The sequence below is a fragment of the Equus caballus genome, chromosome 18 (genome assembly GCF_041296265.1).
Source record: "Equus caballus isolate H_3958 breed thoroughbred chromosome 18, TB-T2T, whole genome shotgun sequence".
In the NCBI taxonomy this organism is placed as follows: Eukaryota; Metazoa; Chordata; class Mammalia; order Perissodactyla; family Equidae; genus Equus; species Equus caballus.
Genome location: NC_091701.1, coordinates 45,795,799 through 45,822,004, shown reverse-complemented (window position 1 = coordinate 45,822,004; position 26,206 = coordinate 45,795,799). Strand labels below are relative to the sequence as shown.

Here is a 26,206-nt window from a genome sequence, read left to right as displayed (position 1 = left end):
AGGTTTAATGAGTGTCCTCTTTTGCTCAAATGTTTAATTATCTTCCATTGGTGGTAGTCTCCACACCAGTGTAGCAAAATTTATTATATCGCCACAGAGCTACAGCTCAGCGGGGGAGACTGATGGCTGGCCTAAGATATAATCCCTGGAGGGAGGTGAGCAGCTCCAAATCCCCGGAGATTGTCTAAAATGGCTTTAAAATTCACCTGGAAGTTGCACCAATTTGGCAGACCCAGTTGTGCAGAAAATTGTATGGGATATGGTGTATGGGATAGAATATCGAATGTTTACTGTGAATATCCAAAACGTGAACGAAGCATTTCATCTTTTTCATTATCATCCAAATGGCTGCCCTTTCGGTTGCATGTATATTATTACGATTAATCATCCATTTATTTTAAATAAGATAGCTTGCCTTCCCCAAGGTCTCTTCATTCTCTACAAGAATATGAATACCATGATGAAGATTGCATTTCATGTATGTGCAGGTCCTTACATCCAAACTAAGACGTGTATCATTACTTTAATGATAAAATAAGGAACGAAAGAAAGCGTGGAAGGTGGTTTCATTCAACATTGATTGTCCACTATATACCACTCTCTTTCATTCATTATGTCATTTAACCTTTAAGTCAGATATGTAAAATTCAATTATTAACATTGTCTGTGTTCTATAGCAGAGAAAACTGAGACCAGTGTCGTTGAGTAATGTGCCCAAAGTCACTCTGGGCACAGTATAGTATATCATAAAGTTAAGATTTAAATCAAGGTCTGTCTGGCCCCAAAACCTGTATTGTTTCCCAATGCCACTTGCTGTATTCCATATGGTTTTCCTTAGTCAAGAGCAAGTTTGTCCTTCACAATGGAAGTGAAGTTCATTATTGTTCTAGTTGTCTTTTTTTTTTTTTTAAAGATTTTATTTTTTCCTTTTTCTCCCCAAAGCCCCCCGGTACATAGTTGTGTATTCTTCGTTGTGGGTTCTTCTAGTTGTGGCATGTGGGACGCTGCCTCAGCGTGGTCCGATGAGCAGTGCCATGTCCGCGCCCAGGATTCTAACCAACGAAACACTGGGCCGCCTGCAGCGGAGCGCGCGAACTTAACCACTCGGCCACGGGGCCAGCCCCTGTTCTAGTTGTCTTTTTATCGATAATATTAACCACGGTTTGATCTGTAGCCAGCAAATAATCACATTAAATGAAAGAAGCAGGTAGGAGCCAAAGGAGGGTACAGAGCTGTTCCATTCATTAGCAAGTAGCATGAACACTTGCTGAAGAGATGCTGTTGACTACAGAGGACTAATTTCAGAACTATTGGCTTCCTTTGCAAACTCTAGACACACATCAATAAGTGAGGTTTGTTTCAGTTCCTCAGGGAAATTAATTTCGAAAGTGGCAACAGAAGAATCTAAAACAAGAAGAAATTGGAGAGTAGTTCTTATTTTGGGGTTTCTTCAGAAGAAAACTGACCTCACTTTATGCAAAAGAAATACTGCTAAAGAGTTGTATGTTAATTAATATGTTTGAATTTGAATAATCATTTGAAAGCTATTCCCTGTTTACAAGTAACTTATTATAAATTACGCTTTAAAATTAAAAAAGGAAAAAGCTCATCCTATATTAATCATTTTGTAATAACAAATGAAGTTTTTAGTTGATTGACATTTTGCAATATTTCAATATCACCATTAGGTACTATGTTTTTCCAGTCTTTATTCATAATGACAATTTTGATTTGTTTCTCCAAGTTTGTTGTTTTTTGCTTTTATTTCAAATTCTCTAATAGCCGTGATTTGTTATAAGTTAATAAAGTATTCTTGTTACTTATTGTTATACTCAACTCCTCCATTCTTCTCCTTGCCTCTCAGAAAGTTCAAGTGGTAGATAGTAGCTGAAACTTATGACATAAACTACACCACAAGAAAAATTAAACCTTTTTAAGTAATTTCTTTAACTCTTTTAGACCATTAGAAGATAATTACATTTTCTGAAACAAAAATTACCTACACGACTTCATGCAGATCTGTGTTATCCAATACAGTAGCAACTAGCCACGTGAGACTATTCATATTAGATAAAATTAAATAAAATTAAAAATTAATTCCCCAGTTGCACTAGCCATAATTGTAAATGCTCAATAGTCTTGTGCGTCTTAGTGCTAACCATATTGGCCAGCATGGAGATAGAACATTTCCACCTGCACAGAAAGCACTATTGTATAGGGCTGTTCTACATTATGATATAGAATATAAACCAAAATATTTCTTTCTTTTGTCTTTTTCTCTGCGGCATCCCTAGTGATTATCACAGTGACTGCCACATCACTAGTGCTCAGCAAATATTTGTTGAAAATTGAATGAATTGAATAAGTGACTGGAAAGCAGGAGGAATGTAGTTTCAGTTATAGAATATTTATGGAAAATCACGGTTAAAAATTAAGTTCAGATCCGAAAAGATTTTATGTAGAAAATATTGTATAATTATATAAAGTTCAGGGAGCAGTAAATTCGGCTAGGTCTTTTTGAAATAATTTTCTATATTTCGTTCCACTCTTTATCAACAATAGGCTATCATATTTAAAAGTCGATTTATTTCTCTTTCCCAGAGGTAACTATTATTCTTAAGTTGGATTCATTTCTCTTTCTTAGAGGAAATTATTATCTTTAAGTTGGTTTGAATCATTCCTGTTCTTTCTTTTATACTTATGCTGTGCATTTATATATTGACAAAATATGTAGTATGGATTAGTATGTTTGTAAAATATACATAAATAATTACTATGGTAGAAAAATGTACATTCCCTTCTATAACTCACTATTTTCCTCTATATACTGTATTCTATACGTTTCCATTTTGATACACTTCGCACTGAATGACTCTTTTTAATTGCTCTATAGCACACAATCTTATGGTGGTGCCATATTTTAGTTATGGATTTATTTATCAATTCTATTGCTGGACATTGAGCTTGTTTCCAAAGTTTGGCTAATATGAACAATGCAGCAGTAAACATCCTTATCCAGATCCCCGTGTGCACATGTGCCCTACAGACCTAGAAATGTAATTGTTTGCTTACAAGCTTTGAGTACCTTCCACTTTACTAGATGCTCCCCAATTCTTCTCCAGAGTGTTTGACAGTTTACAGTTCCCTCCATAATAATTGCAAGTTGTTCTTTCCCAGCAATTTATCAACTTTTCAATTATTGAATTAGATGTAAAATGCTCTTTTTTGTGGATTTCACTTGAGTTTCTCTAATTATTAAGGAAGCAAGCAACTTGTAGCATATTTATTGGCCATTTTTATTTCCTTTTCTATCAATTAACTGTTGTCTACTGCTCACTGGAATATCATTGTCTAATTGATTTGCAGGAGCTTGTACTATACACTGAATAGTCACCCTTTCTTTGTTATATGCATAACAAATCTCATCTCTCGGTTTTTAGCTTTTCTTTATTTTTTAACTTTGTATATGAATTACTTTATCATATAGACATTTTATCTTATCTGCCACTAGTTACATCAGATTTATCAATCTTTACCTTTATGATTTTAGCTTTTATGGGTTTTTTTAAAAAGTCTTTCTTCCCTCAATATCATATTTTATGTATTTATTTATTTATTTATTTGGGAGGAAGACTGGCCCTGAGCTAACGTCTGTGCCCATCCTCCTCTATTTAATACGTGGGACGCCTGCCATGGCATGGCTTGATAGGCAGTGCATAGTTCTGCACCCGGGATCCAAACCAGTGAATCCTGGGCCGCCAAAGTGCAGCGCATGAACTTAACCGCTATGCCACCGTGCTGGCCCCCAATATTTTATCTTTTGAATTTAAATATTAATTTGGAGAGAATTGACATCTGTATGATATTGAGTCTTCTCATTCATCCATATGGTTATGGTTTATCTCTCCATTTATTTGTGACTTTCAATAAAATTATATAATGCCATTAAGATTATGCATATCTTTAAACGTACTTAGTGTTTTTGTTGTCACTGTCATTTAAAAGACTTTTTAATTGGTTGTTATTTGTGTCCATCAACTCTATTGATTTTTGTGTATGTAGCTTGTATCCAGTAACATTTCTGAATACTCTTATTAATTCCAATAGCTTGTCAGTAGATGCCCCTGAATTTTCTGGGTACATATATTGTGTACAAATATTTTATCACTTTCCAATGATTACATGTCTTATTGCTTCTTATTTTCTTGTATCAGCTAGGAATTCCAGTAATACATTCTGAAAGCAGTGAGAGTGAACATCGTTATCTGGTTTCTGCCTTTAATTGTAATATTTCTAACTTTTCACTTCTAAATATGTCATTTGCTATTGGTTTTGGTAGATATTCTTTATCAGGTTAAGGAAGTTCTATTTTATTAATAGCTTACTTAGTGTGCTTATCAAATTGAATACTTTTCTATGTATTTTGAAATAGTCATAAGCTATTTTTCTCCATTAATCTGTTAATGTGATGAATTACTTTAATAGATTTTTCTATTATTGAACTTCCTTGCATTCATTGTAAAAACTCTTCTTGATTTTTTCTTATACACTGCTTGATTGCATTCGATAATATTTCAGTTTCTATTTGAGCATCTATAGTCTAAAGTCAGAGCGGTCTATAACTCCATTTTCTCATCCACATTGGGTATCATGGTTTCAGCAACCTTATATAATAGACCGAGGAACTTGCTCTTTCTTTTCTGTGGAATTGGTTGTTTCTGGAGCTCAATCCCAGGCTATTGTATAAAAGATTGGAAAACCATATTCACTGTCTCTTTCCTTCTCCTTATCTAGATTTGGAAATACACTTTTTCCTTTCTGTAGCATGTTTTTTGGTACTTTCCATCTTATAAAATCAGCATCATTAAGATGAACACAGAAAATCCAAAATTATCTCTAGGTGCATTTCACACTCCATCTCATCTAGGAATATATTCAAGGAACCATATGAATCAGGAAAAATTTCATAAATTTAAATAGAATAAATAAGATGAAAATCAAATTCCTCCTACGTTTTCATTACTAATATAAGAGTTAAAAAGTAGGACACCACCATCATCTGTACTGGAGGGAAAGATGAGTATTATTGACATGCAAATACCCTAACAGGGAAGGTAGATCATTTCAAACATATTAGAAAGAGAAAGATCTTTAAGCTTCTACGGTTGTCAGTGCTGCCTTTTCTAAATGATTTTTTGTTTAAGGATCATGGACAAAGTTGGCATTTTTCCATGTTGACTTTGGGACTTGACAGGTATGCTGCAGCTGGTGGTGTTCGCTGCAATGAGTGGAGTGGAGGCAGCAGGTGGCAGCAGCTCCCACTCAAAAAGCTGTGGGACTCGGAGCAAGCTGTCCCTGCCGGAGGCCTCCCTCGTAGGCCAGCTAGTACCCTCTTTGTCTGTATAACTGCTCATTTCAAATACGGAAAGAAATGATACAACACATAAATCCCACTAACTTTCACAAAACAAATGGTATTTTTTTATGTCTGCTTTACGTCGAGAATGAATAACAGACACAAAATAGATGGCTTTACACTTAGTGCCTTTGTGCTTTCTAGACTCTTCTCCCCCATCCCCTTCATCTATCTTCATGCATTCTTTTGGGTCTCACTCAGGCCTTTCCTCTTCAGGGAAGCTGGCCATACTTTCAGATTTTTTGCTACCTTTTATTAAATGATAGTGGATAATAACAATATTAATATATAAGCTAATACTAATGACCATTTATTGAACACTTACTATATGCTAGGCTCTCTTCTAGAAGTTTTACATATTTTATCTCATTTAATTCACACAATAACTCAATGAATTAGGTACTATTATTATTATCCCCGTTTTATAGATATCAAAAGTGAAGCACAGAAAGGTTAAGTAACCTGCCTAAGATCACACAGCTAACAAGTGGACAGGGCCAGAAGACCAACACAGGCTGTCTGACCTTGGAGCCTTTGCTCTTCACCATTACTCAAGGATCCATTAATCAGGGAGACCAATCCTTGCCAATAAACAGGTTGGCAAGTGTTTTAATTCCACTAAGAAATAGATTTCTTCAAGCTATTTCAAGTGTGTATATTTCCAAAACCTCTTTGAGAAGTATATCCACAACTGGGAATTTGAGGCCACTGATGGAAGAGATATTGGGATGGACAGACCAAGGAGAGAAATCTCAACTTCTTCACTTACTATGTGTGGAAGCTTGACAAGTTCTGTCACCACCCAGAGCTTAACCTTTCTAATGTATTAAATAGTGATAATAGTACTTAAGTGTTACTGTGAAGCTTGAGATAACATAGGATAGTTGCCAGAGCATAGTTAAATGCATCCTCAATTAATATTAGTCCATGTCCATATTCCTCAATAAACTGTGGTGCCAACTAAGCATTTCCTTTGGGTGTGATGAGCCTGGGAGAATGAGTTAGAGGGGAATAAGGGCAGCGTTGATTAACTGAGGAAGAACGTAGCATTATTAATTTTTGTATCTCCCTCAATGAGTATCTCAAATGAAGAGTGCATAAAAATGTTTGTTGTTAAATTGATGAGTAAAGAAAGTCACAAAATTAAGTAGTCAGTGGAAATGCATTTTAGAAGACTAGGGTTAACAGGTAACGTTAATATTCCTGGGAAATTTATTTACAATCAGTGGGGGCCTCTTATTAATTTCTCTCTTAAAGATATTCAGGTTGTATTGTGTCATCATTTCTTGTTCTCTGATATGCTTATGCTTGCATTTCTTTAATCATTGATCAAATTAACTAATGTCTCTTCTAGACCAAAAACAGAAGATGCCTGGGTATTCGCAAAGCCCAATGCCATCCAGGCCGTCGGTGTTATGTCGTTTGGTGAGTGTATATAGTTTCAAAGGCCCTTTCTCAATATGGAGGCTTCTGAGCAATGAAAAAGCACTGTTTCATGTTTGTGTCTGGAGAGCAGATGTCCTAAGTTTTAGACTTCCTATTAGCGGCACATGATCTAGTTTATGCCAACATAAAATGAGGCTCAAACTTCTCTCACTCATCACTAAAATTTGCTTCAATTTGGACAAGTCTCTTTCTCATGCATAAAACTCATTTAAGTCATTTTTTTTTTTATCTTGAAAATCTAGCAAGTGTTATGGCCTTCTTCAAACCTTGCACACAAAGTATTACAAATTGGCCAGACATCTGAAACTACTCTGCCACATCCCAGATTAGAAAGGAAGCCACAGACTGAAAATGTGGTGTTGTTGAGATTTCCCTTAAGATTGGAAAGGCCACTAGGAAATGGAAAATGGGAGAGAAAGTTGGATAGACCTGGTCTGTATCAAGAGTGACATGAAGAGACCACATAAGCCTAACGTGAATGAAATTTCTCATTCCTGGAGCTGTTAGAAAGATTATTTTCTGACATAGCTAGTAAATTAGTATATTTGAACTTCGGTTCATTAGCATTCCAAAGTAGCATATATCTCTGAATTTTCAGAAGTAAAAAGAGAACCGTGGTGCTTACTTTAATAATGCTTTTTTTTTTTTTTTTGTATTGCAGCGTTTATTTGCCACCATAACTGTTTCTTAGTTTATGGTTCTTTGGAAGAACCCACAGTAGCTAAGTGGTCCCGCATCATCCATGTGTCCACCTTGATTTCTGTATTCATCAGTATTCTCTTTGCTACGTGTGGATACTTGACATTTACTGGCTTCACCCAAGGTAAAATGAGAGATTCGGTCTTAACATATTTTGGATTTCACGTGGAGTGGTGCTATCACTTCTCATTTCGGGTACAGTTATACCCAATGTTCTGCTTCAAAGGATCACTATGTCTTCTACCCACTCTCTCCTCTACCTTCCTGCCTCTCTGCTATTTCTGTTTCCTAATTTTCTCCTTTTTAAACTGCTAAATGTCTTTCTGCACTCTATTCGCTCTCCTTTCGTGCTTTCACTTCAAAGCACGTGAGTTCTGGCTTCCTCCTCTACTACACCACTGCAACCTCACTTTCAAAGACACCAATATCTTCCTGCTCTTGAAAGCTAATAATCTTCTTGGTTCTGATTCTCATGGACCTCTCTGAATCACTGAAGAGTTCTAAACATTCTTTCTTTCCTCTCGTAGAGAAAAGAGCACTACCACACCATTATCCACTCTGTTAATATTTTTTTCTCGCTGTCATTCACCTTTGCTTTCTCCTACCTCCTCTCCCTCTTCTCTTCTGCCTACCCCCTATTAACTGGCTCGGACAAGTTACCTTTTTTTCTCTCAACAAATTCTCTGGAGATTTTCATTGTTTTAACTCTAGTCCAGATATTTCTTTTCCTTTCCAGCCTCTTGCCTGCAGGACATTTTTACTTAGTTGTCCCATTCTTACCTTAAACACAAAAATCATCTTTCCCACAAAACCAGAGCCCCTCCCACCCCTCCCCCCACTGCCCACACCCAGGTTACCTCCCTTTTCTTCTGTTCACCCAGGCGCAACTGAGTGGTCACCTCTTCTGCTTCCTTTGACCCTGACATTCCCACATCTATGTAGTAGGCTATTCAGGGTATCCTGACAGCCTGCTGAATGCTGTGATTCATGCATTTCACAGCTTTTGCAGGTCTATTATCTCACTTGACCTTCAAACAACCCTATGAAGGCAAGTGGAATAACTAGTTTTACCCCCTGCTTAAAACACAAAGAGGTGAACTAACTTGCCCAAGCTGCTGGTGACAAAGTAGAAAACAAGTCTCCTGACTTCCAGTCCAATTTTCTTTCCCTTTTACCTTGCTATCTACCCCATTTTGGTCAAATATGACTCATTGAAAGCTATCTCTTAGCCTCCAGCTCCTCTTACCTTAGTTTTCTGATGACGCTGAAAACTGGGTGGATGGTGGATGGTACATTGCGTGCTAGTGCATTGTTTCAAGTAGAGGTTACTGGTGACTGACTTATAGGCAAAGATTTCTCAAGAAATAAAGAAAGATGGCTTCAAAAAAGAGTGATTAACGTAATTCCTGTGCAGTCAAAAATAGAATACACGTGTGTGCCATTAGAGTACAGTAATGGAGTACCTTGAAAGTCTTGGTAAGAATTGTGTTTCAAAACATTTCTGCCACGTGTCACTATTGCCAAGACAAATGACCTGGAGGCTCTGGTCTGTACAAAACCTTGGTTTTTAAATGCCTTCTCTGTAAAAAAGACATAAACCCTTTTTCTTAGTCATACCTTACCGGTGGTATGACTCAGATATAATTAAATCTTTACATAACAAAGCTGACAGGTTGGTTTTGGTTTTTAGTTTTCGGGTTTTTTTCCTAGCCATAATTCCCTAAAATCCACTTAGACTCAATCTGGACTAAACTGACATTGTTGCTTCAGGCCATTTCACCTTAGGCAAATCTGGTCTTGTTTGTGCAAACTGCCTTCTTCTTTTCTTTTCCGTTTCCGTAGATAAATTCCAGCTTGTGAGGCAGTAAGAATTCTAGATTGTTCTTGATACTCCCTGGGACTTTTGAAAAGGTGCAGGCCCATTTTTCTAGTGGAGGTTAGTGAACAGGGAGCTTCAGTCCTTTTTTTCTCAGACTGCTGGAGCCTTTCCAGTCAACCTCAGGGCAGGTGTCTGCCACTACTGCTTTGTGGTTGAATCCTCTTCTGCCCAAAAGGGACACTAAAAAGTAATGTACATTTGTTCTAGTTGGTGGGAGGAGAGAAGAGTCACTTTACGTCTTGGGAAGCAGTAAGACATTTAGCTTTTTCATGAAAAAAGAGTACAGAAGTATTGTTTTGTTTTCTTTTTAAACAATGTAGTACTGTGTGGCTTTTATCTAATTTTTGATTCAGTCTAATTGAAAAATGTGACCAAGATTATAAAACGTAAGCATGTTATATTTAGGAAATAAACAGGCCCAAATATTCCTTGTTTCAGCATGGGAAATTCTTTTTTGCTAATATGACTTCTACGCCCTCTTTAGTCCCTGTATCTCTTCATAGGTATCTGAGAAAACACAGTCTGTAAATAAGAATTGGCTCAAGAGAGATATATATATATATATGGTCCATCATTTAGTTTGGAACTAATAAAATATAGTGGTCTTCCTGGGAAATAAGCATATTTTCATAGTTTTGAATCGGTGCATTTCCACTTGTGTTTGTTGGATGCCATGAAACATAATGCATGCTTGGGTTCCTTGCTGTGACCCTGTGTTTGTGACTGAACCCATAGTGTGGTGAGCAGGAAATTCAGCTCCCCACACGTACTGGTCTACTCTCCCTTCAGGATTGTCCTTGATCTAAGAACGGCAGTTCAAAAGGAAATTTGTTTATTTTAACAGAACTTTTTTAAAAAAAAAAAAATAATGAAGTCATTTACTTACCAGAAACAAAGACCAGAAGTAAGTTTATAAAACCAATGCACAAGAATTTAGGGAGTTGATTCTGTGTGAACACAAGACAATGGATAAAAGCATTTTTTAGAAGTTGGTACAAATTTAAGGAAAATCTGCCAAAAACAAACAATGAGAATAAGAGAAAAACTATTAATGATGAATTCATCTTAAAGTGGAACATGTACTAGTTTTACTATCAGTCAATAATTATGTAGTTACTGAGTGTAAAAACATATGTAGACATTCTATTCTATTAAATTAAATGAAGTTTCTGTAGCTTCACTTACATAATAAATATCCAATATCTCACTTATGACATATTTATCTTAGATATTCAGTATCTATTTTATGTTATTCTTTAGGAGACTTATTCGAAAATTATTGCAGAAATGATGACCTAGTAACATTTGGAAGGTTTTGCTATGGAGTCACTGTCATTTTGACGTACCCAATGGAGTGCTTTGTGACGAGAGAGGTAAGCACGATTCCTTTCCAACACTACCTGGATGATCTCCTTACTATATTTAATTTAGGCAGATTTGCAAATAACTCGATTCTACAGATTCCAAAGTGCATGACAAGTAATATAATTTACAAAATTTTCTTTTTCAACCAGTTTAAAGATAAATTTATATTCAAATGTTTACAAAATATTTTTTCAAAAGTTAGATTTGAAAATTCTGTTTGGTGGTTTAGTTTATATTAGCTTAAGTATAAATATTTGTACAACTGCATTCCAAAATGAATGCCAGCCTTTAATACGGCCAAAGTTTTCTTAAAAACATTCTTGCAAAGAAATTAAGTACTAAGGTTTAAAATGTGTTTTACAAAATTATCTTTTGCTAAGACGTTTTATAAGTCGACATGTATTAAAAACACCATAGAACAGATTCTGATTAGTTTTGTTATTTTTAAAAAACTAAAATGTTTTCCACGGGAAACCAAAATTTCATTTAAACCATTAGTTTTCTAGATATATGTTATTTGTATTAATATGTTTATTTATTTATATTTGTATACCATATGAATAATATAGGTGGTATATTATTCATATCTATATTTCATTTCTACATCAACACCAAGTATGTTACATAGTCCACTGGATTTGTGGAGGAAGATTAGGTGAAAGAGAACTAATTCTTTTTGTGTAAAATTGGACAAGGACTTGTCGGGAATCCCTTGTGCAGTCGGCTACAAGGCCACTGTACCAGTTAGCAGAAAAACATGATCCTGCTCACAGTGGTTCTTTCAGGAATCACACTGAAAAGTGCTTAGTCTTAGAATCTATTCCTAGAGGCTGTTTACACAGGGGCACCATCTGAATGGGTCTAATGTGTGAAGCAAAACACCTACAGTGCTTTGGGTATACTAACTGATCGGCAGGTTTCTTGAGGCAGACCAGTGCTTACCTTACGCCAATTATGGGCATAAGGAACTGTCCAGGGAAATGGAATAAGGAAATGCTCAGCACTGTGTATGGCCTTTACAATTAGCATTTGTCCTCACTTAGAAATGTGCAACTCACAGGAAAGTTCTCCACCTCGACTATAAGGGAGAAGTAAACTGAACTATTTTATGAAGATTTTTAAAATCTAAGGGGCTTTAAAAATCTTGCTAACTTTTGTTGGATGCAGGAAATGGTTTTATTTTAGCTTCTGCCCAGTGTTTTGGGTTCCGATCTGATCTCTAGATCAGCAGTAACAGATGGCTCGTCCTCCTGCGGTTTCTGGTGAACTGCTTGTGGAAGGTCTGAGTCACTCCACCTGCGCAGCTTATGTCTTCAGTACTTGGAACTTGTGTTTCCTTTCTAGCTGCCATGACAGGAAGACAGAACTAAATCAAGATCTCTGCCATGGTAGCAAATGCTAGACAGAGAGACCGTGCATACGCCTTGCCCATTCACTTCCTTTCTCTCTCTCTCCTTTCTAGAGACACACACATACACACAGACACACAGACACGCACACACACAATATACAGTTGGTATAAACATATAAACAGAATCAAAGCCATTTCTATTCATAGGTGAGGTGGCCAACCACATACAAGGGTGGCAAAAAGCCTGTTTACCCCTAATAAATCTCTCTCACTAGCTTGCCTCACTAAGTGATTTTCCACTATTAACAATCATATTTTAGAGGCATCTATAAAAATGAATTTTAAATAAGATAGTATTAAGAAAGACATTACCAACTGTAAACCATACATAAGTAAAAGTTGTTAGTATCCCCATTAAATTGTGAGCAGAGTTATGGCAGCATCTAGTCTATGGGGAGTGTTACTTATCATAGTTTGGAGAGTTGGTTTTAAGGTCCCCCAGCATCTGACCCTCTCCTACCATTTCCAACTCTTGTCTCCTTGTTCTTTTGCACAGTCACCACCCTATTCAGTGTCTCCTCCTTGTCCTCTCCATAGTTATCTTTCTTGTTCTTACCTCTTTGCTTTTTCACACTGTTGCTTCAGTCTGTAATTCTGCTCTAAATCCTATCCATGTTTCAAGCCCCATGTCAAGCCAAGGTGGGACGAGTACATTTCTGGAATGCTGTAAAGCCAATTACTCTAAGGGAGACAGCTCTAGATACCCAAAGCTCCTTCTAGTTCTAAATTGTATTTGATCTTTTTTATCCTCTCATAAATTGATTGCTTATTTGTTTTATTAGATTGGTTGGATCTCTCCAAATAGAATGTTAATTCTTGAGAATAGGAATCATCTCCTAGGCATTTTCTCTTTGCAAATCATGTCTAAGTGTGAGATGCATTAAATAGGTAACTGTTGATTGATTTCCTTATCCGAATATCAGTGGAAAATGGTGATCAACTCTTCTTCATTTTTGTTGAGGAAAGGCAAGATAAAATAGAATTAAATTATATCAAATAGGATTTATTTTATATAAAATTAATTTCCTGTTACTAAAGGATATTACACATCTATTACTGTTAAAGGAAATTGTGTAACTCTTTCCTTAGAGGTCATTCAAATAATCTGAATAGCGTCTGTAGTTTGTATTAGTGGTAATCTTGTTGGACTCAGGGAAGAAGGATAAGGTAACCTCCCAAGTCTCTCTTATACTTGAGAAAGATATTTATTCACACATTCATGTGCTGTGTCCTGAGTCTGTAATATAATCCATTGCCTGTCTAATAGTTCAACAAAGAATACTTGTTATTGATATGTGTGAGTACAATGTGTAAATACTTTGGAAAAGATAGAACATTCATAGTGACTTAAGATTTAATTGATTGCCATATAGGTTGTGTTTTATACAGCCCTAGGTGCTATAATATGAAATACTCTCTTAATAAGTCTTGCATGCGTCTGAGAGTGCCTCTCTAAATAATCTGTTTATTTGGCAGGTAATTGCTAATGTGTTTTTTGGTGGGACTCTTTCATCAGTTGTCCATATTGTTGTAACAGTGGTTATCATTACTGTTGCCACACTTGTGTCATTGCTGATTGATTGCCTTGGAATAGTTTTAGAACTCAACGTAAGTACATTTAAAGATTTACTCCTTCCATTCTAAAAGTCCCTTTAAAAGATAATGTTTACGTTTAACATCAGGTGTCTTTTCTTTAACAAGGTATCACTTTCTGAAGTGAAATGAAAATGCGCTTGTTATATTATAGTAAATATTCCTAATAACGATGCTGTGTACTTCATAGGACTGTATACTTTCAGAGCAGTGGTTTTCCAATGGGGGAATTTTGCCTCTCCTCCCCCAGGGGGCATTTAGCAATGTCTAGAGACATTTTCGGTTGTCACGGGCTAGGCGGGTGCTCCTGGCATCTGGTGGGTAGAGGCCAAGATGCTGCTAAACATCCCACAGTGGATAGGACAACCCATTACAAAGAATTATCCAACCAAAAATGTCAGTGACGCTGAGGTTGAGAACCCCTGGTTTAGAGCACTTTTACATATTTTATTTTCTATAATATATAGATATTCCTAAAAAATAACTATAAATTAAATAGCTCTAGAATGTTCTTTGCTGAGAAAATAGGTCTAGAGGGATTCATTAAAAACATGTCAATGAAGAGAGCTTGCTCCATACTCCACATTCACTTACCATGGCCCAAGTTCTTTTTCCTTAAAATATTTTTCTTCTCTCTCTAGACCTTTCCTTTGGAATCTCTACTGCTACATCTCAAATATAGGTCCTCATCTGAATTAATAGCGGCTTTTTGCTTCAACTAGCACATATTTAAGTTCGGCTTCCAATATTTCACTATTTTGTTTAAAAACGTTCACTTTCCAGCCAGAGCAAGTGTAAACTCTGTTGCCTCTAAAATCTGAGCCCATGCTTCCTATGGAAAGTTATTTACTATTTACTTCCCCAAATCTACCCTTAGCTCTAGCCAATCTTATTTTTGACCTGTCAGTAAGCCATATTAATTCTTCCTTTTATCCTTTGGCTTATCTGTTTATCCTTTCCTGTAATTATTATTTTCCTTTCATTTCTGTCCAAATCTTACAAAGATTTAAGGTCTAATGTAATTTCTAGCTCGTTTATTCGTTGATCAGATATATACTGGGTAATTACTAAGTGCCACACAATAGAGATACAATGATGGGAGGAAATCAGGAAGGATGCATGCTTTCATAGAATTTACAGCCTCACAAATAAATGTAAAAGTTCAGCTGCTATATAGATGATGAAGAAGAGAAAGGGAAGTAGATGGGCTCCCAAAAGACATTTTTGAGAAAAGATTTGGTGGACAGGTTCCATTGGGAGCACAGAGGGATAGAGGGACATATCAAGAGTGATGCCTTGGTTCAGTTTTGTGGAACCAGGATAATGATGCCGTTTGGTGAGATGAATCGAAGTAGCTCTCCCACTCTAGGATCATTAATCTTCCTCTTCTACAATCCTTATGGAATTTCTATTCAGAATCACACCATTTAGCATTTATTAGTCATGCACCATGAGGAGGACACACTTTTACAAGTGAGATCCCAAGTCATCATTTACTCATTCCATTGAGAGTTGAGGGATAGACCAAGGTATTAATTGTCAGTGCCCAAGTTACTATTCCCTTCAGATGTCATGTGGATTTGAAGTTTCAGACAAAGGCGGTAGGAGATTCAGTCAAGAGCACGCTATTGGGGATTTTCTTACAGCAGAGTAAATGGAAAGTAGGGAGTAGACAGCTTCCCCAAAACACAGGGGACTGGGGAATCATCTATTCCACCAGTAAAGAAAAGAGAGCTCATAAGAGAGGTGGGTAAATATTATCAAAGGAACCTTTACCTCCTTCCCAATTTTGCATAGGCCAAAGGCTAGTAGGTCCACTCAAAATCATTTCATGTTCCAACTTTGATTTGTATAAATGGATGACTGCTGACTTAATGCACTATCTCATGTCATGTACTGTTTGTACTGTCCATAAGCTTGCCTTCTTTACCAAATTGTAAGCTTTTTGAAGACAAGAATGAATTCAGCTGCCTTCTACATCCTCCACAACACCTGGCGTAGTGCTAAGAACACAGTGCTCAAATTGCTGCCTGGGCGATTGCCACTTAGGACCGCAGTTCAGGAACTGTTTCTACAAATGCTCCTGGACATAAGAGACACTCTTTAGTGTAGCACCAGGAAATTAAATGTTGCAAAAAATGGTTGGTGTTGACAGTAATAGTAATCCTTCAACTGTGCTGAGATGATCAACATAATCATTCCCAGCTCTATTATTTCTTGTTTTTTGAAATGACTCATTTGAATTCACATGTTTGGGCTGTTTTTTAATATGTAGGATGTTGATATGAGAGAAAATATGTTTATCAGGTGCCTGACCATTCACCACATCTTGATAGCCTAACAACTTTTTGTTCCCTTTAAGTTAACCAAGCACACATATATTGCTTATTTTTTAGGAATGATGTATTTTTGTAAATTTGACCATTACTTTCTGTTAGTTGCTAATCTCCCTGACACTTGCACAACAAAATCATAAGCACATAATGACATTAAATATTCTCTCCTGTACTTATGTTGAAACTTTTTTGTGGTTAAGACAGAATTCTGGTATTGTAGAGTAATCAGAGAATATTTGGTGAATATCTGTTATAAAGTCAAGATCTGAGCTGGCTGTATAGGACTACTTTTTAAAATTTAAAACATGATTCTAAATCCTTAGATTTTCTAAAACCTGGTTATATAGATATTCATAAAAAAAACAATTAAAGAGTGCTAAGTTATCTGTTATGATCTAATAACCAAAGACAATTACACTAGTTTTAAAGCACTTTGTAGGAATTGTTAAAATCTAGGATCTCCATTCTCTTTCAGACCACCTGATTGTATGTTTTTCCAGTCAACAAAAGTCTTTTGGTGTGCACAATAACGTATTCAGGTCTTTACTCAACTCCCTTTTGTGTGGGCATTTGTCATGTTTAATAGAGCCAGATCAAGCATCATTTCTGTCAGTAATTAATGCAGGCTGGGTCATGCATCACATTAGAAGTAACCAAAGCATGCTGTCTTCCACTTCAGAACGACAATGTGAGCCAACATGTATTGAGTATTTACTCTGTGCCAAGTGTGTTGCATGTGTTATCTCCCTTGATCTATATTAATTTTACAGATGAAGAAACTGAGGCACGGGGTGATTAAATAGGTCACACTAGTTGTAAGTGGCAGAATCAAGATTTGAACATAGGCTCTTGGACCCTATAGCCCATATTTTTAATCAGTATGCTAGTCTTAGGTTTCCTAAGTATAGGCTTTAAATTATGTAAAATAATTACATTCACTTCTCTATCCATTTTTTAAATTAAAAGATCTATGCATTGAGCTTACCTGTAAGTAAGGTTAAGAGTAATCTGTAACACGCACAGATAGACTTGAATAATGAGTTAAAATAAATATCAGGCGATGAAATAAAATGGAACTAAAACTTTTTCATCTAAATTAATAATTGTTAGCCAACAGTTTTTATCCTAGTTAACAACTGTAGTACTTTTGGAATTCTTTTCTATTGTGGCTTCTGAATCATCACTAAGTAGATAATAATCTTCATAAATGAGACACGTAATAGAGTCAGACCTACAATTTGCAAAGTTAGGGAAATGCTGTTACTGAGTATAACTAAAATAATATAGGATAAATTATTTGTGGTTGTATTAGTTATTTAATAAAAAGCAAAACCCTGGTTAGAACTTAGCTTCCCTTTTATTTCATTGTTTTCACAGGGTAGACACAATGACATATTTTTCCAAAGCAAACGCACTCTCAATTTTACAGGATTCATTTTAGAAGCAAATAAAATAACTTGGTGATAAGAATCCAGCATCTTGGCACTGATGTTAGTGTTAGAGAAAAGAGGCATCTGCAGTAATTGGGCCCTATGGGTTTCTACTTGCAGCAGTACAAAGAGAAAAGATGAAGCAGCTGGTCCCTGTGGCCAGAGTAACCAGCCCAACAAGCATTGTGTGCAGCTTACAGTGGAGGGAAGGAAGCAAGCCAATTACCCAGCAAGAGCCCAGATAGAGAGATACAGTCATGAGGGTGAGCAAGCCATAGTCCCAGCTACCAAAGACCTCTTGAGCTAGAGAGATTTTCTTTTTAAGGTATAAGAATACATATCATGAGTCCACATTGATGACAAAGCATACATTTAAAAGTTGTATAAGCATTATTTAAACTTAGCTTTCAGCTGCCTTGTATCATTTGAGAGGTTTCTATTCAGGTAGGAAATTTCAGATACTTTTCCAATCTGTATTGCCAGTAAAAATCTTTAACATCTTCTGCTATTTCCCTACAGCAAACTGCAAAATGCCATGGCCTCCATCGTATTATCATCAAAGGATAGAGCTATTCTGCCTTTATAAATGTGACTATATTTTATTGTCTCTTTAATAAACAGTTATAGTATTTACATCCTGTCAAGCAATTTCAAAAATTATTTAAAGCCAGTGGTATATTCTCAAGCAAGACTATATTAAACAGATCAAGTAGGCCAGACTAATTCATAGGGAATAGAACAGATGGAATTGCACTATCGTTTTACTGATGGTCTTGGGTCCTAGCAGCAACCTCTTATAAGAATGAGCTTTCAAATATTAGGAAAGTAAGTGCTATCTAGACAAGATACCCAACTGGACTTCTTCCAGTACAAACATCAGCTATATAGTTTTCCCACTAATTGCTGCTTTCTCAACTTTTAGGAATTATAACATAAACAGAACACCCATTGCTTTGCACTGCCCAGCAAGTTAGATTTGGAAGAGTCCCAAAATGCTGACTGATGACAGCTTCTAAGCAGCAGCTGGTGGCAGTTTCATCCTGATAGCATTTTCACACTCTGCAGTTCCAGATGCATTCGCTTCAAGTTTGTTTTTACAAGGGTCTCTCTCTCTCTCTCTACACACACACACACACACACACACACACACACACGTTTGTATTTTAATTACTATTTTATTGTTTTCAAAAACTATTTCAAAGAAATCAAAGGATAATAATTATTGTAAACACACTGAATTCTACAGTATTTCCATAACTTAAACAACATTGCCAGTTTCAAGTGTCATGATACAGTCTAAGGAATCCATAATTCATTTAATTCCAGCCATATGAAAACTCACTTTTTATACACTATGGACCTTTGCAGGTATTCATTTGTATTCAGCTTCTATGAGTAGCAAAATTATATTGTCCATATATTTTAAAATAGAATACAATTTGGTACCTCTTAGTATTTTCTCACTGCTTTATCACTGACGGTAGAAATATTTTCCATGGACTGTGATCCCTCCTGTTTGTCCTCAGATTTTCAGATACTGCCTGGCTAGTCTGATTTCATAGTGTGTCCTCCTTAATTGCCATTTCTCTGGATTGTTGCTGTCTTTGTAAAAAATTAAAAAGTGATATTTTTGGAATCATAGTTGTAATATTTCTGGTATGAGGGTGGTACTTATTATAAAACACAGTAATTTTATTATATGGTGATATTGAAAAAATATTTCTTTTAAACTATTTTTAAAGGATAATCTGTTCTTTTATACCATCCACTTCAAAATCAGTTTTCTGTAATTTTTCCTTGAAAAATCTACCAAAATAATATCAAAAAGCTTTCAAACCATAGGTGGTAGGTATAGAAGCTTTCTTTATACTATTCTTCCTACTTTTCTCTATATTTACAAATTTCCATAATAATTACTTTTTCAAATATAGCAAACATGTATTTTATGGAAAACTTGCTTTTAATTCTAAACCAGTATCGCATTTGCTATTGAGTGTCTGTTTTAAAAAACTTGTGTTTTATGGTTTAAGTGACTATTATTTGTCATAGAATTATATTTAATATATTTTGTTAATAATGTGTTATATTTTGCTTAATATTTAATATAATTAGAAAAATATATTACCTAAAATGCATTAAATTTTAACGTGATTTCATTTGCAAAGTTTCCACAGCAAATTTGGCCTCAAGGGGAAAGTCTCTTTCCTTTGAAGTCAGCAACTCTTGGTATTTTTATGATATTCTCCATAAGCTTCAGCCTGACATTCCCCTTCAGGTTGGACTTCGCCATAAGCTAAAGTGGGGGAGGCTGAGTGAGTCATAAACATTTAGTTCCACTGTCAATTTTCTAGGGTAATTAATGTGTTTAGTTTCACTTGAAAGAAGATTTAGAAATGCTGTTTCATGTTAAGTACCCTTAGGGTTATAGTTTTCATTTCTCATACAGACAGGCACCTACTTTCATACAAACTCAGGTGAAGAGGAAAGACAATATGCCGTAGATACCTCCCAAAAGTCCCCTCGTACACAAATCAGAAATAGATCTCTCAGATTTGACCAGCATAGTAAATACACAGAAATTTGTAATGAAAGGTACAAGGAAATATGATGTAACTGAAAATATGGGAAATTTCAAGAGTTTGCCACAAGTCCGTCCTACGATCTGCTTTATTTTCCATATTATTTTCTGATCATTTTTTCTTAAGTCTGATATACTATTACATTATTTTACTCTCTTTTGTAAATATTCCATCAGAAGAAGAAAAACCTATTCCTCGTCTTTCTTGTAATTCTTTTTCTTTCCTTTGTTTGATTCAACTGAACCTATCAAACTTTTAACAAGTGCAATGACAGATACATTTTGTAAATGTTTTTAGAAAACTACCCCAGGAATGCTCCCTCCAGTGACATTATCTCGTGTCTTGTTTTCAACACTCAGGGTGCGCTCTGTGCAGCTCCTTTAATTTTTATCATTCCATCGGCATGTTATCTGAAGCTGTCTGAAGAACCAAGGACACACTCGGATAAGATTATGTCTTGCGTCATGCTCCCCATCGGTGCGGTGGTGATGGTGGTTGGATTCGTCATGGCCGTCAGAAATCCTCAAGACTGCACCCACGGGCAGGAAATGTTCTACTGCTTTCCTGACAATTTCTCCTTCACAAACATCTCAGTGACTCATTTTCAACTGACAACACAACTTTCAGTTTTAAACGTCACTATCTTTCAGTGAGTTGACTGCTTTAAAAAATACGTATGTTTTCATGGACTTCTAAACCACATGACGTTCACATATGTTTTAGTGTCTATATTGTAAAATTATTACTTTGGCATTTATCAAGACTTGGTTTTCTTTACTCTTCAGCCCAATATAAAAGATAAAGAGGAAAAGAAAGTTGATTGTATTTTGTCTTAAACAGGGACAAAATAAATGTTTTATTTTAATAACTGTGCTACACTAATTCCAACTGCAGAAGGAGCAGTGAAGCCTTTGGCATCAGCTGCCATTCTCTCAAAGCATTATTCTTTTATTTAATACATGAGCCGACATATTGCGCTCCCAAATAAGTAGAAGATTATGGGTTGGAATTGTGTGTGTCCTTTATGAGAAAAAAAAGTGTTTTAAAGTTAATGGAATTGAAGGGAAGGGAAAAAAAATTATTAAAGAGAGTAGATATTTCGAGAGCAAAGTGAAGCTCTCCATTATAATTTCAGCTGCATCCTTGTTTAGAGAGAATTGACTCCCTGGAGAAATGAGTAAAGTTCTTTTCTTTCCATGTTAAGAAGCACGAATAATAGATTGAATATACAGAGCAAGGTGTGTGAGAAATCAAAATTACCTCCCAAGTTTTGATCCTGTGGGAATACGATGGTAGTGCCGTTAACTAAATTATAAAACAGGAAAAAGTACCTCACAAGTTGTTCTTAGGCACGAGCCCAAGAGATCTGTTATCCATCAGCCTTGGACTGGTTGAATTTGAAATGCTGGCAGGAATATACACCTGGAAGCTGAACTTTCAGACTAGAAGCTTGCAAGAAGAATCAGGGCTACAGAAGAGGCATTCTTACTCCTCCGGGAGCCCTCAGAGAGATTCTCAGGAGCTCTTGTTGGCTGGAACCTCCAGAAGCAGACACTAAGATGGAGTCCGGCATGCAGGATGGTTATTAGGGATCATAGCTACTGGGAAAGAGGGGCAAAGCAGGACTGGGAGGGCAAAATGGACATGCAATGTAGGCTGACAAACCCTCAGCCATACCCAAAAGGGAGTCTAGAACATAGGTGGTCCTTCAGAGTTGTCCCTGTTCAGGGGAAATAGCCGGGTTTTAACACTGCTCTCTCCAGCAGTCCTTGTAGGTGCGCACCTGTGGAAGGACAAGCCCTTGGGCTAGGCAGTTCTTTGCAGCTGAGCAAACCCTCAAGGAACTGAGAGCTGGAGGCTGGTAGGTGGGGCACCACACGCTTCCTTGTAGGAGATCTGGGAGGCCCAGCTGTGTCGACCACAGCTGCCCTCAGTTTTTAATGCGGGCTTTATATCTCTCAATGAGGATTTCATGTCTTCATATCTATGAAAATCTTTAAAAAGTAACAGAATAAAATTGGGAACCATCTGCTTGGCTACCTTAGGTTGATATATAATATATTAAGTATCACCCAAGACTTGGGCTCTCACCTTTTTCATTTGTATTTCCATCAAGTTGACAATCCATAGTACTATATTAATTGTTGCCAAATAGAAAGTATCACAAGCAGAGTTAATATACACAAAGTCTTTGTACAAATCACAGCCCCCCCCCCAAAAAAAAATCCCACAGGAATTGTATAAAGGATGGTTTCACAGCAGTTTGAATAAAGAAGTGGTGAGCGCTGAGTCATCGTGTTACTCATGTTAAGAAAGGCCTATTGAACACGAAGGAAGTTGCACCTTAGCAGGCAGAAGCAGGCTCCGGCTTTGAGTGGTGATTTTGCCTTCATTAAACATTATTTATGCCACTAAATTGATTTAAATTCTATTGGCTGTATAGCTTTTCTGTATTTAATTTGTAAATCTGTTTTATATAGTTGTTTAAGAATCCTAACGTTAAGTGGCTTGTACCTATTTTTAGATTGATGTATGTTTTGGTAAAATAATGATAAAAATACTTTCATTCCTTCTGAGGGAATATAAGAAATTTCTGCAGCAGTCCATCCCTACATTACTCAAGAGTGAGAAACACTGACCTACATAGTTATTAGATAGAGTCATGAGAGATGAGATTTCCAAGAGAGTACAAAGAGAAGTACGTCAAGGATAACGTAATATAGCACTTAGCCTCTATTATCATGAACTCTTGGTGTTGCTTCAGATTCCTTAACCTTGACTCTTCAAATAGATAAAAAGTTCCTGGTAGGAACTGAGTGCCATATTAATGCCTAATAAATACTTGTTCTGTTTTTTTTTCGTAATCAACTGTGGAACAAGACTACCTTTCACCCAGTTATTAGCTGCATGGATTACCAACATCTTTCAAATTATGATAAAATAAATCTTAGGAACTCAAGTCTATTTTGCAAGAATACTCGTCTTTTTATTTTACCACCATGCAGAACTTCAAGAACCACCCCCCCCCCCATCTATTTCTTGCCTCAGTTTAATAAGAGATTTCCAGTGAGACTCATTTGCTCCCTGCTACTTCTTGCCCCTGACAAAGCAACTGGAAGATTTTAAACCAATTTTTAAAGTTGTCACTACGTTTAAACTTATAAAGTCCTTCTTAATTTACAAAAGGAGGAGAGGGGCTAATATCTTTACACACTAATGTAAACATCCAGCAATACGTTTCCTTTGAGGGTATAAATTGGACGGCATCTGTATAACTTATGCATGGGGTCCTTGTCTACTTCACTTCTAATAGAACCTTTGCTCTCAACCCTCACTTGAGATCTCCAAATATCAGAACAGGTAGACTGCCTCTCCTCTGATTGTTTCCAACAATGTCAAGCAATAATTGTTGCTTCTTATCTGTCCTAAAAGGACTCTGAAATCCAGGTTATCCAACTAAGAAAATCCCAACTAGTCTGCTGGAGTCATACTGCATTCATCTACCTAATGAAACAGTAACTTATTGGACAGGAGCAGCCTTCCTTCTGTTTATCTGCTGTACTCTTCACAGGAAAGCAGTGTTCGTCTGTTTTTCAATAAAGCTGGCCACTGACTGGGCCAGGTGTTGTCAGGTCGTCCACGTGTGGTTTGAGCATGAATCAGCCAGTGACCATGAGGTGTTGAGAGTAATAATTAGCGACACCAATCCAATAAGCTCCTTTAAGAATTTATAATTACTCTAAAAAGTATTTAAAGGATTTGCCAGGATAACAGAGCCAACCTGTAGAGTGGATGAGAGATACCATGAGCTGGAGAACACAGAGGGGGAGAAAGAAAGAATACATTCATTGTCTGGAGCAGTGGTTCTCAGACTTCGACATGTGTCAGAGCCACCAGAAGGAATTGTTAAAATGCAGATTACTGGGCCTCACCTTCAGAGTTTCTATTCAGTACTCTGGAGTGAGGCCTGAGAATTTGTGTTTCTGAGGAGTTACCAGGTGATGCTACTACTGTTGGTCTCAAGATCATATTTGAATAATGTTAGAGGTTGGACATAAGAGAGATGCTGGATAGGGCCATCTGTTTAGAGGCTGGGTCAAAACACAATCAAGATGTAGAGATGCCATGCGGGAGCTCAAGGAAGAAACTGCGGCCAGAGACATAGGACGGAGAGCTATTGGCACATATTAAATACACTTATCCTGTGCCTCTTTTAAAAAAACATTTAGAGAAGCTTACAGAGGGGACAGGAGAAACCAAGACAGCAAGATTAGTGAAGAGTAATGACAAGAGAGAGGAGGAGAGTTAAGAACAAAGGAGAAAACAGATTACGGTCTAAAGTCAACACAGCTGCAGTGGTTAAGCTGAAAGTCTGGTCTGGAGCCTGTCGGCATTCAGGGACGATTGCCTAAGCGTCATCCTCTTAGTACGAGAAGGAAGAAAATATACCAGTTTCTCAAAAGTACACCAAGTTTTCCTAGGACCAGACTCTCCCTGGAATGTCTTAACTTGGAAAATTACATAAGGAATCGAGTAAAACTGGGTTATACTCATAACAACGTCATGCAGGTAAAGAATTCATGTCGCTGTCTTTTATAGGACACTTTAATAATCATTCCATTAATGTTTGCTCCCTGACAATGATCAGTATCAATAAATTTAGCTTTGGAATTTTTATTATATTATTCATTTATAGTGATATGTTAAATGCTCCATTTAAAAAAAGAAGCACAATGGCTGGCCAGTGGCACAGTGGTCGAGCTCACTGGCTCCACTTCAGTGGTCCGGTGTTCATGGGTTCAGATCCCGGGTGCATTCCTACACACCACTCATCAAGCCATGCTGTGGCGGCGCCCCACATACAAAACAGAGGAAGATTGGCATGGATGTTACCTCAGGGTGAATCTTCCTCACCAAAAAAATTGAAATAAAATAAATAAGTAAAAATTAAAAATAAAAAAAGAAGCACATACAGATTTAGTCTGTCCTTTACTCCTAACTCCCACCTGATTCTGGTCCTTACCACCTCCCACTCAGACTTATGCCATGGCCTCTTACCTGAGCATTCTGCCTTCAGGCTCTTCTCCCTTCAAGATGATTTATGCATCACTTTAAGAATCCTCTTATTAACCTGATGCTTTGATAACACTACTTGGTTGCTCAAAAGCTTTCCATGAAACTCTCGTGCTTTTAAAGACAAACTCCATAGCCTGTATTCGAAGCTTTCATAATAATATGGACTCAACATGTCATTCTGGCCTTATCTCTTCTATCTGTGGGAAGGAACCTTTATTCTAGCATAACTAAAACATTACTTCATACAGAAATTGCTCTGTGCCTTTGCATTTGTCCCTGAATTATTGCCATTCTGTAATCAGAAATGTCCAAACCCCCCATCAAAACTCTGTCAATCGATCCGTCTTCTCCTTGTGCCATCCCTGACAACTCTAACTGCAAGTCAGTTCCTCCTCCTTTGGAATTCTGTAATTCTTGTAGTTAGATTATATGAAAAAACCTTGTGGGGCCAACCAGGCAGACAGTGTGTTTTAAAGAGAGATCACTGTGTTTTAAAACCTCTTTTTATTCTTTATAGCCCATGGCATGGTGCCTTAAATGTAGTAAACACTTAAGTATTTGAAGTGAGATTGATGATATGAAAAAGAAAATGGTTAATTGTACCAATGGCCATACAAATTATTTTATTAGATTTTTCCAGCTATAATGATTGTCATTCAGTAAAGTAGCGATTTAATGTGATGCAGTCATTCATCCAACACGCCGGTTTAGATAATTAAGTTGGGTTTCTTATTTTGCTTTATTATGCCTAGACCCTTCAGAGAAACTGTTTGAAATACTCTTAAAAGGACTCTTTAAGTGCATACCAATTGGTGCTTATCTTCTCACTTATGTTGACTGCTAATTAAACATTTACTTGTATCTTTCTTAATTATAAGCTCCTTAGGACCTAAGACCATGTCATATTTAAGCTTATTTTTTGCCAGATGCTCATATTTCTTACTCATTCAAGATGCTCAATAAACATTTAATGACT

The 26,206-nt window shown here is 36.6% G+C and overlaps 1 protein-coding gene across 2 annotated transcripts in view; it reads left to right on the top strand.

The window, feature by feature from the left end:
* Positions 1-23,118, top strand: part of SLC38A11 (solute carrier family 38 member 11) — a 53,874-nt gene extending 30,756 nt beyond the window's left edge. The window contains exons 8-12 of one of the 2 annotated variants that reach the window (XM_005601556.4): positions 6,771-6,841; positions 7,524-7,685; positions 10,701-10,813; positions 13,693-13,824; positions 20,514-23,118. In XM_005601556.4, coding sequence (XP_005601613.2) covers positions 6,771-6,841; positions 7,524-7,685; positions 10,701-10,813; positions 13,693-13,824; positions 20,514-20,807 — 772 coding nt within the window. In that variant the 3' untranslated portion in view covers positions 20,808-23,118. The remainder of the gene's footprint in view (positions 1-6,770; positions 6,842-7,523; positions 7,686-10,700; positions 10,814-13,692; positions 13,825-20,513) is intronic. The other variant, XM_070241971.1, reaches the window with a different exon arrangement.
* Positions 23,119-26,206: the final 3,088 nt, after the last annotated feature.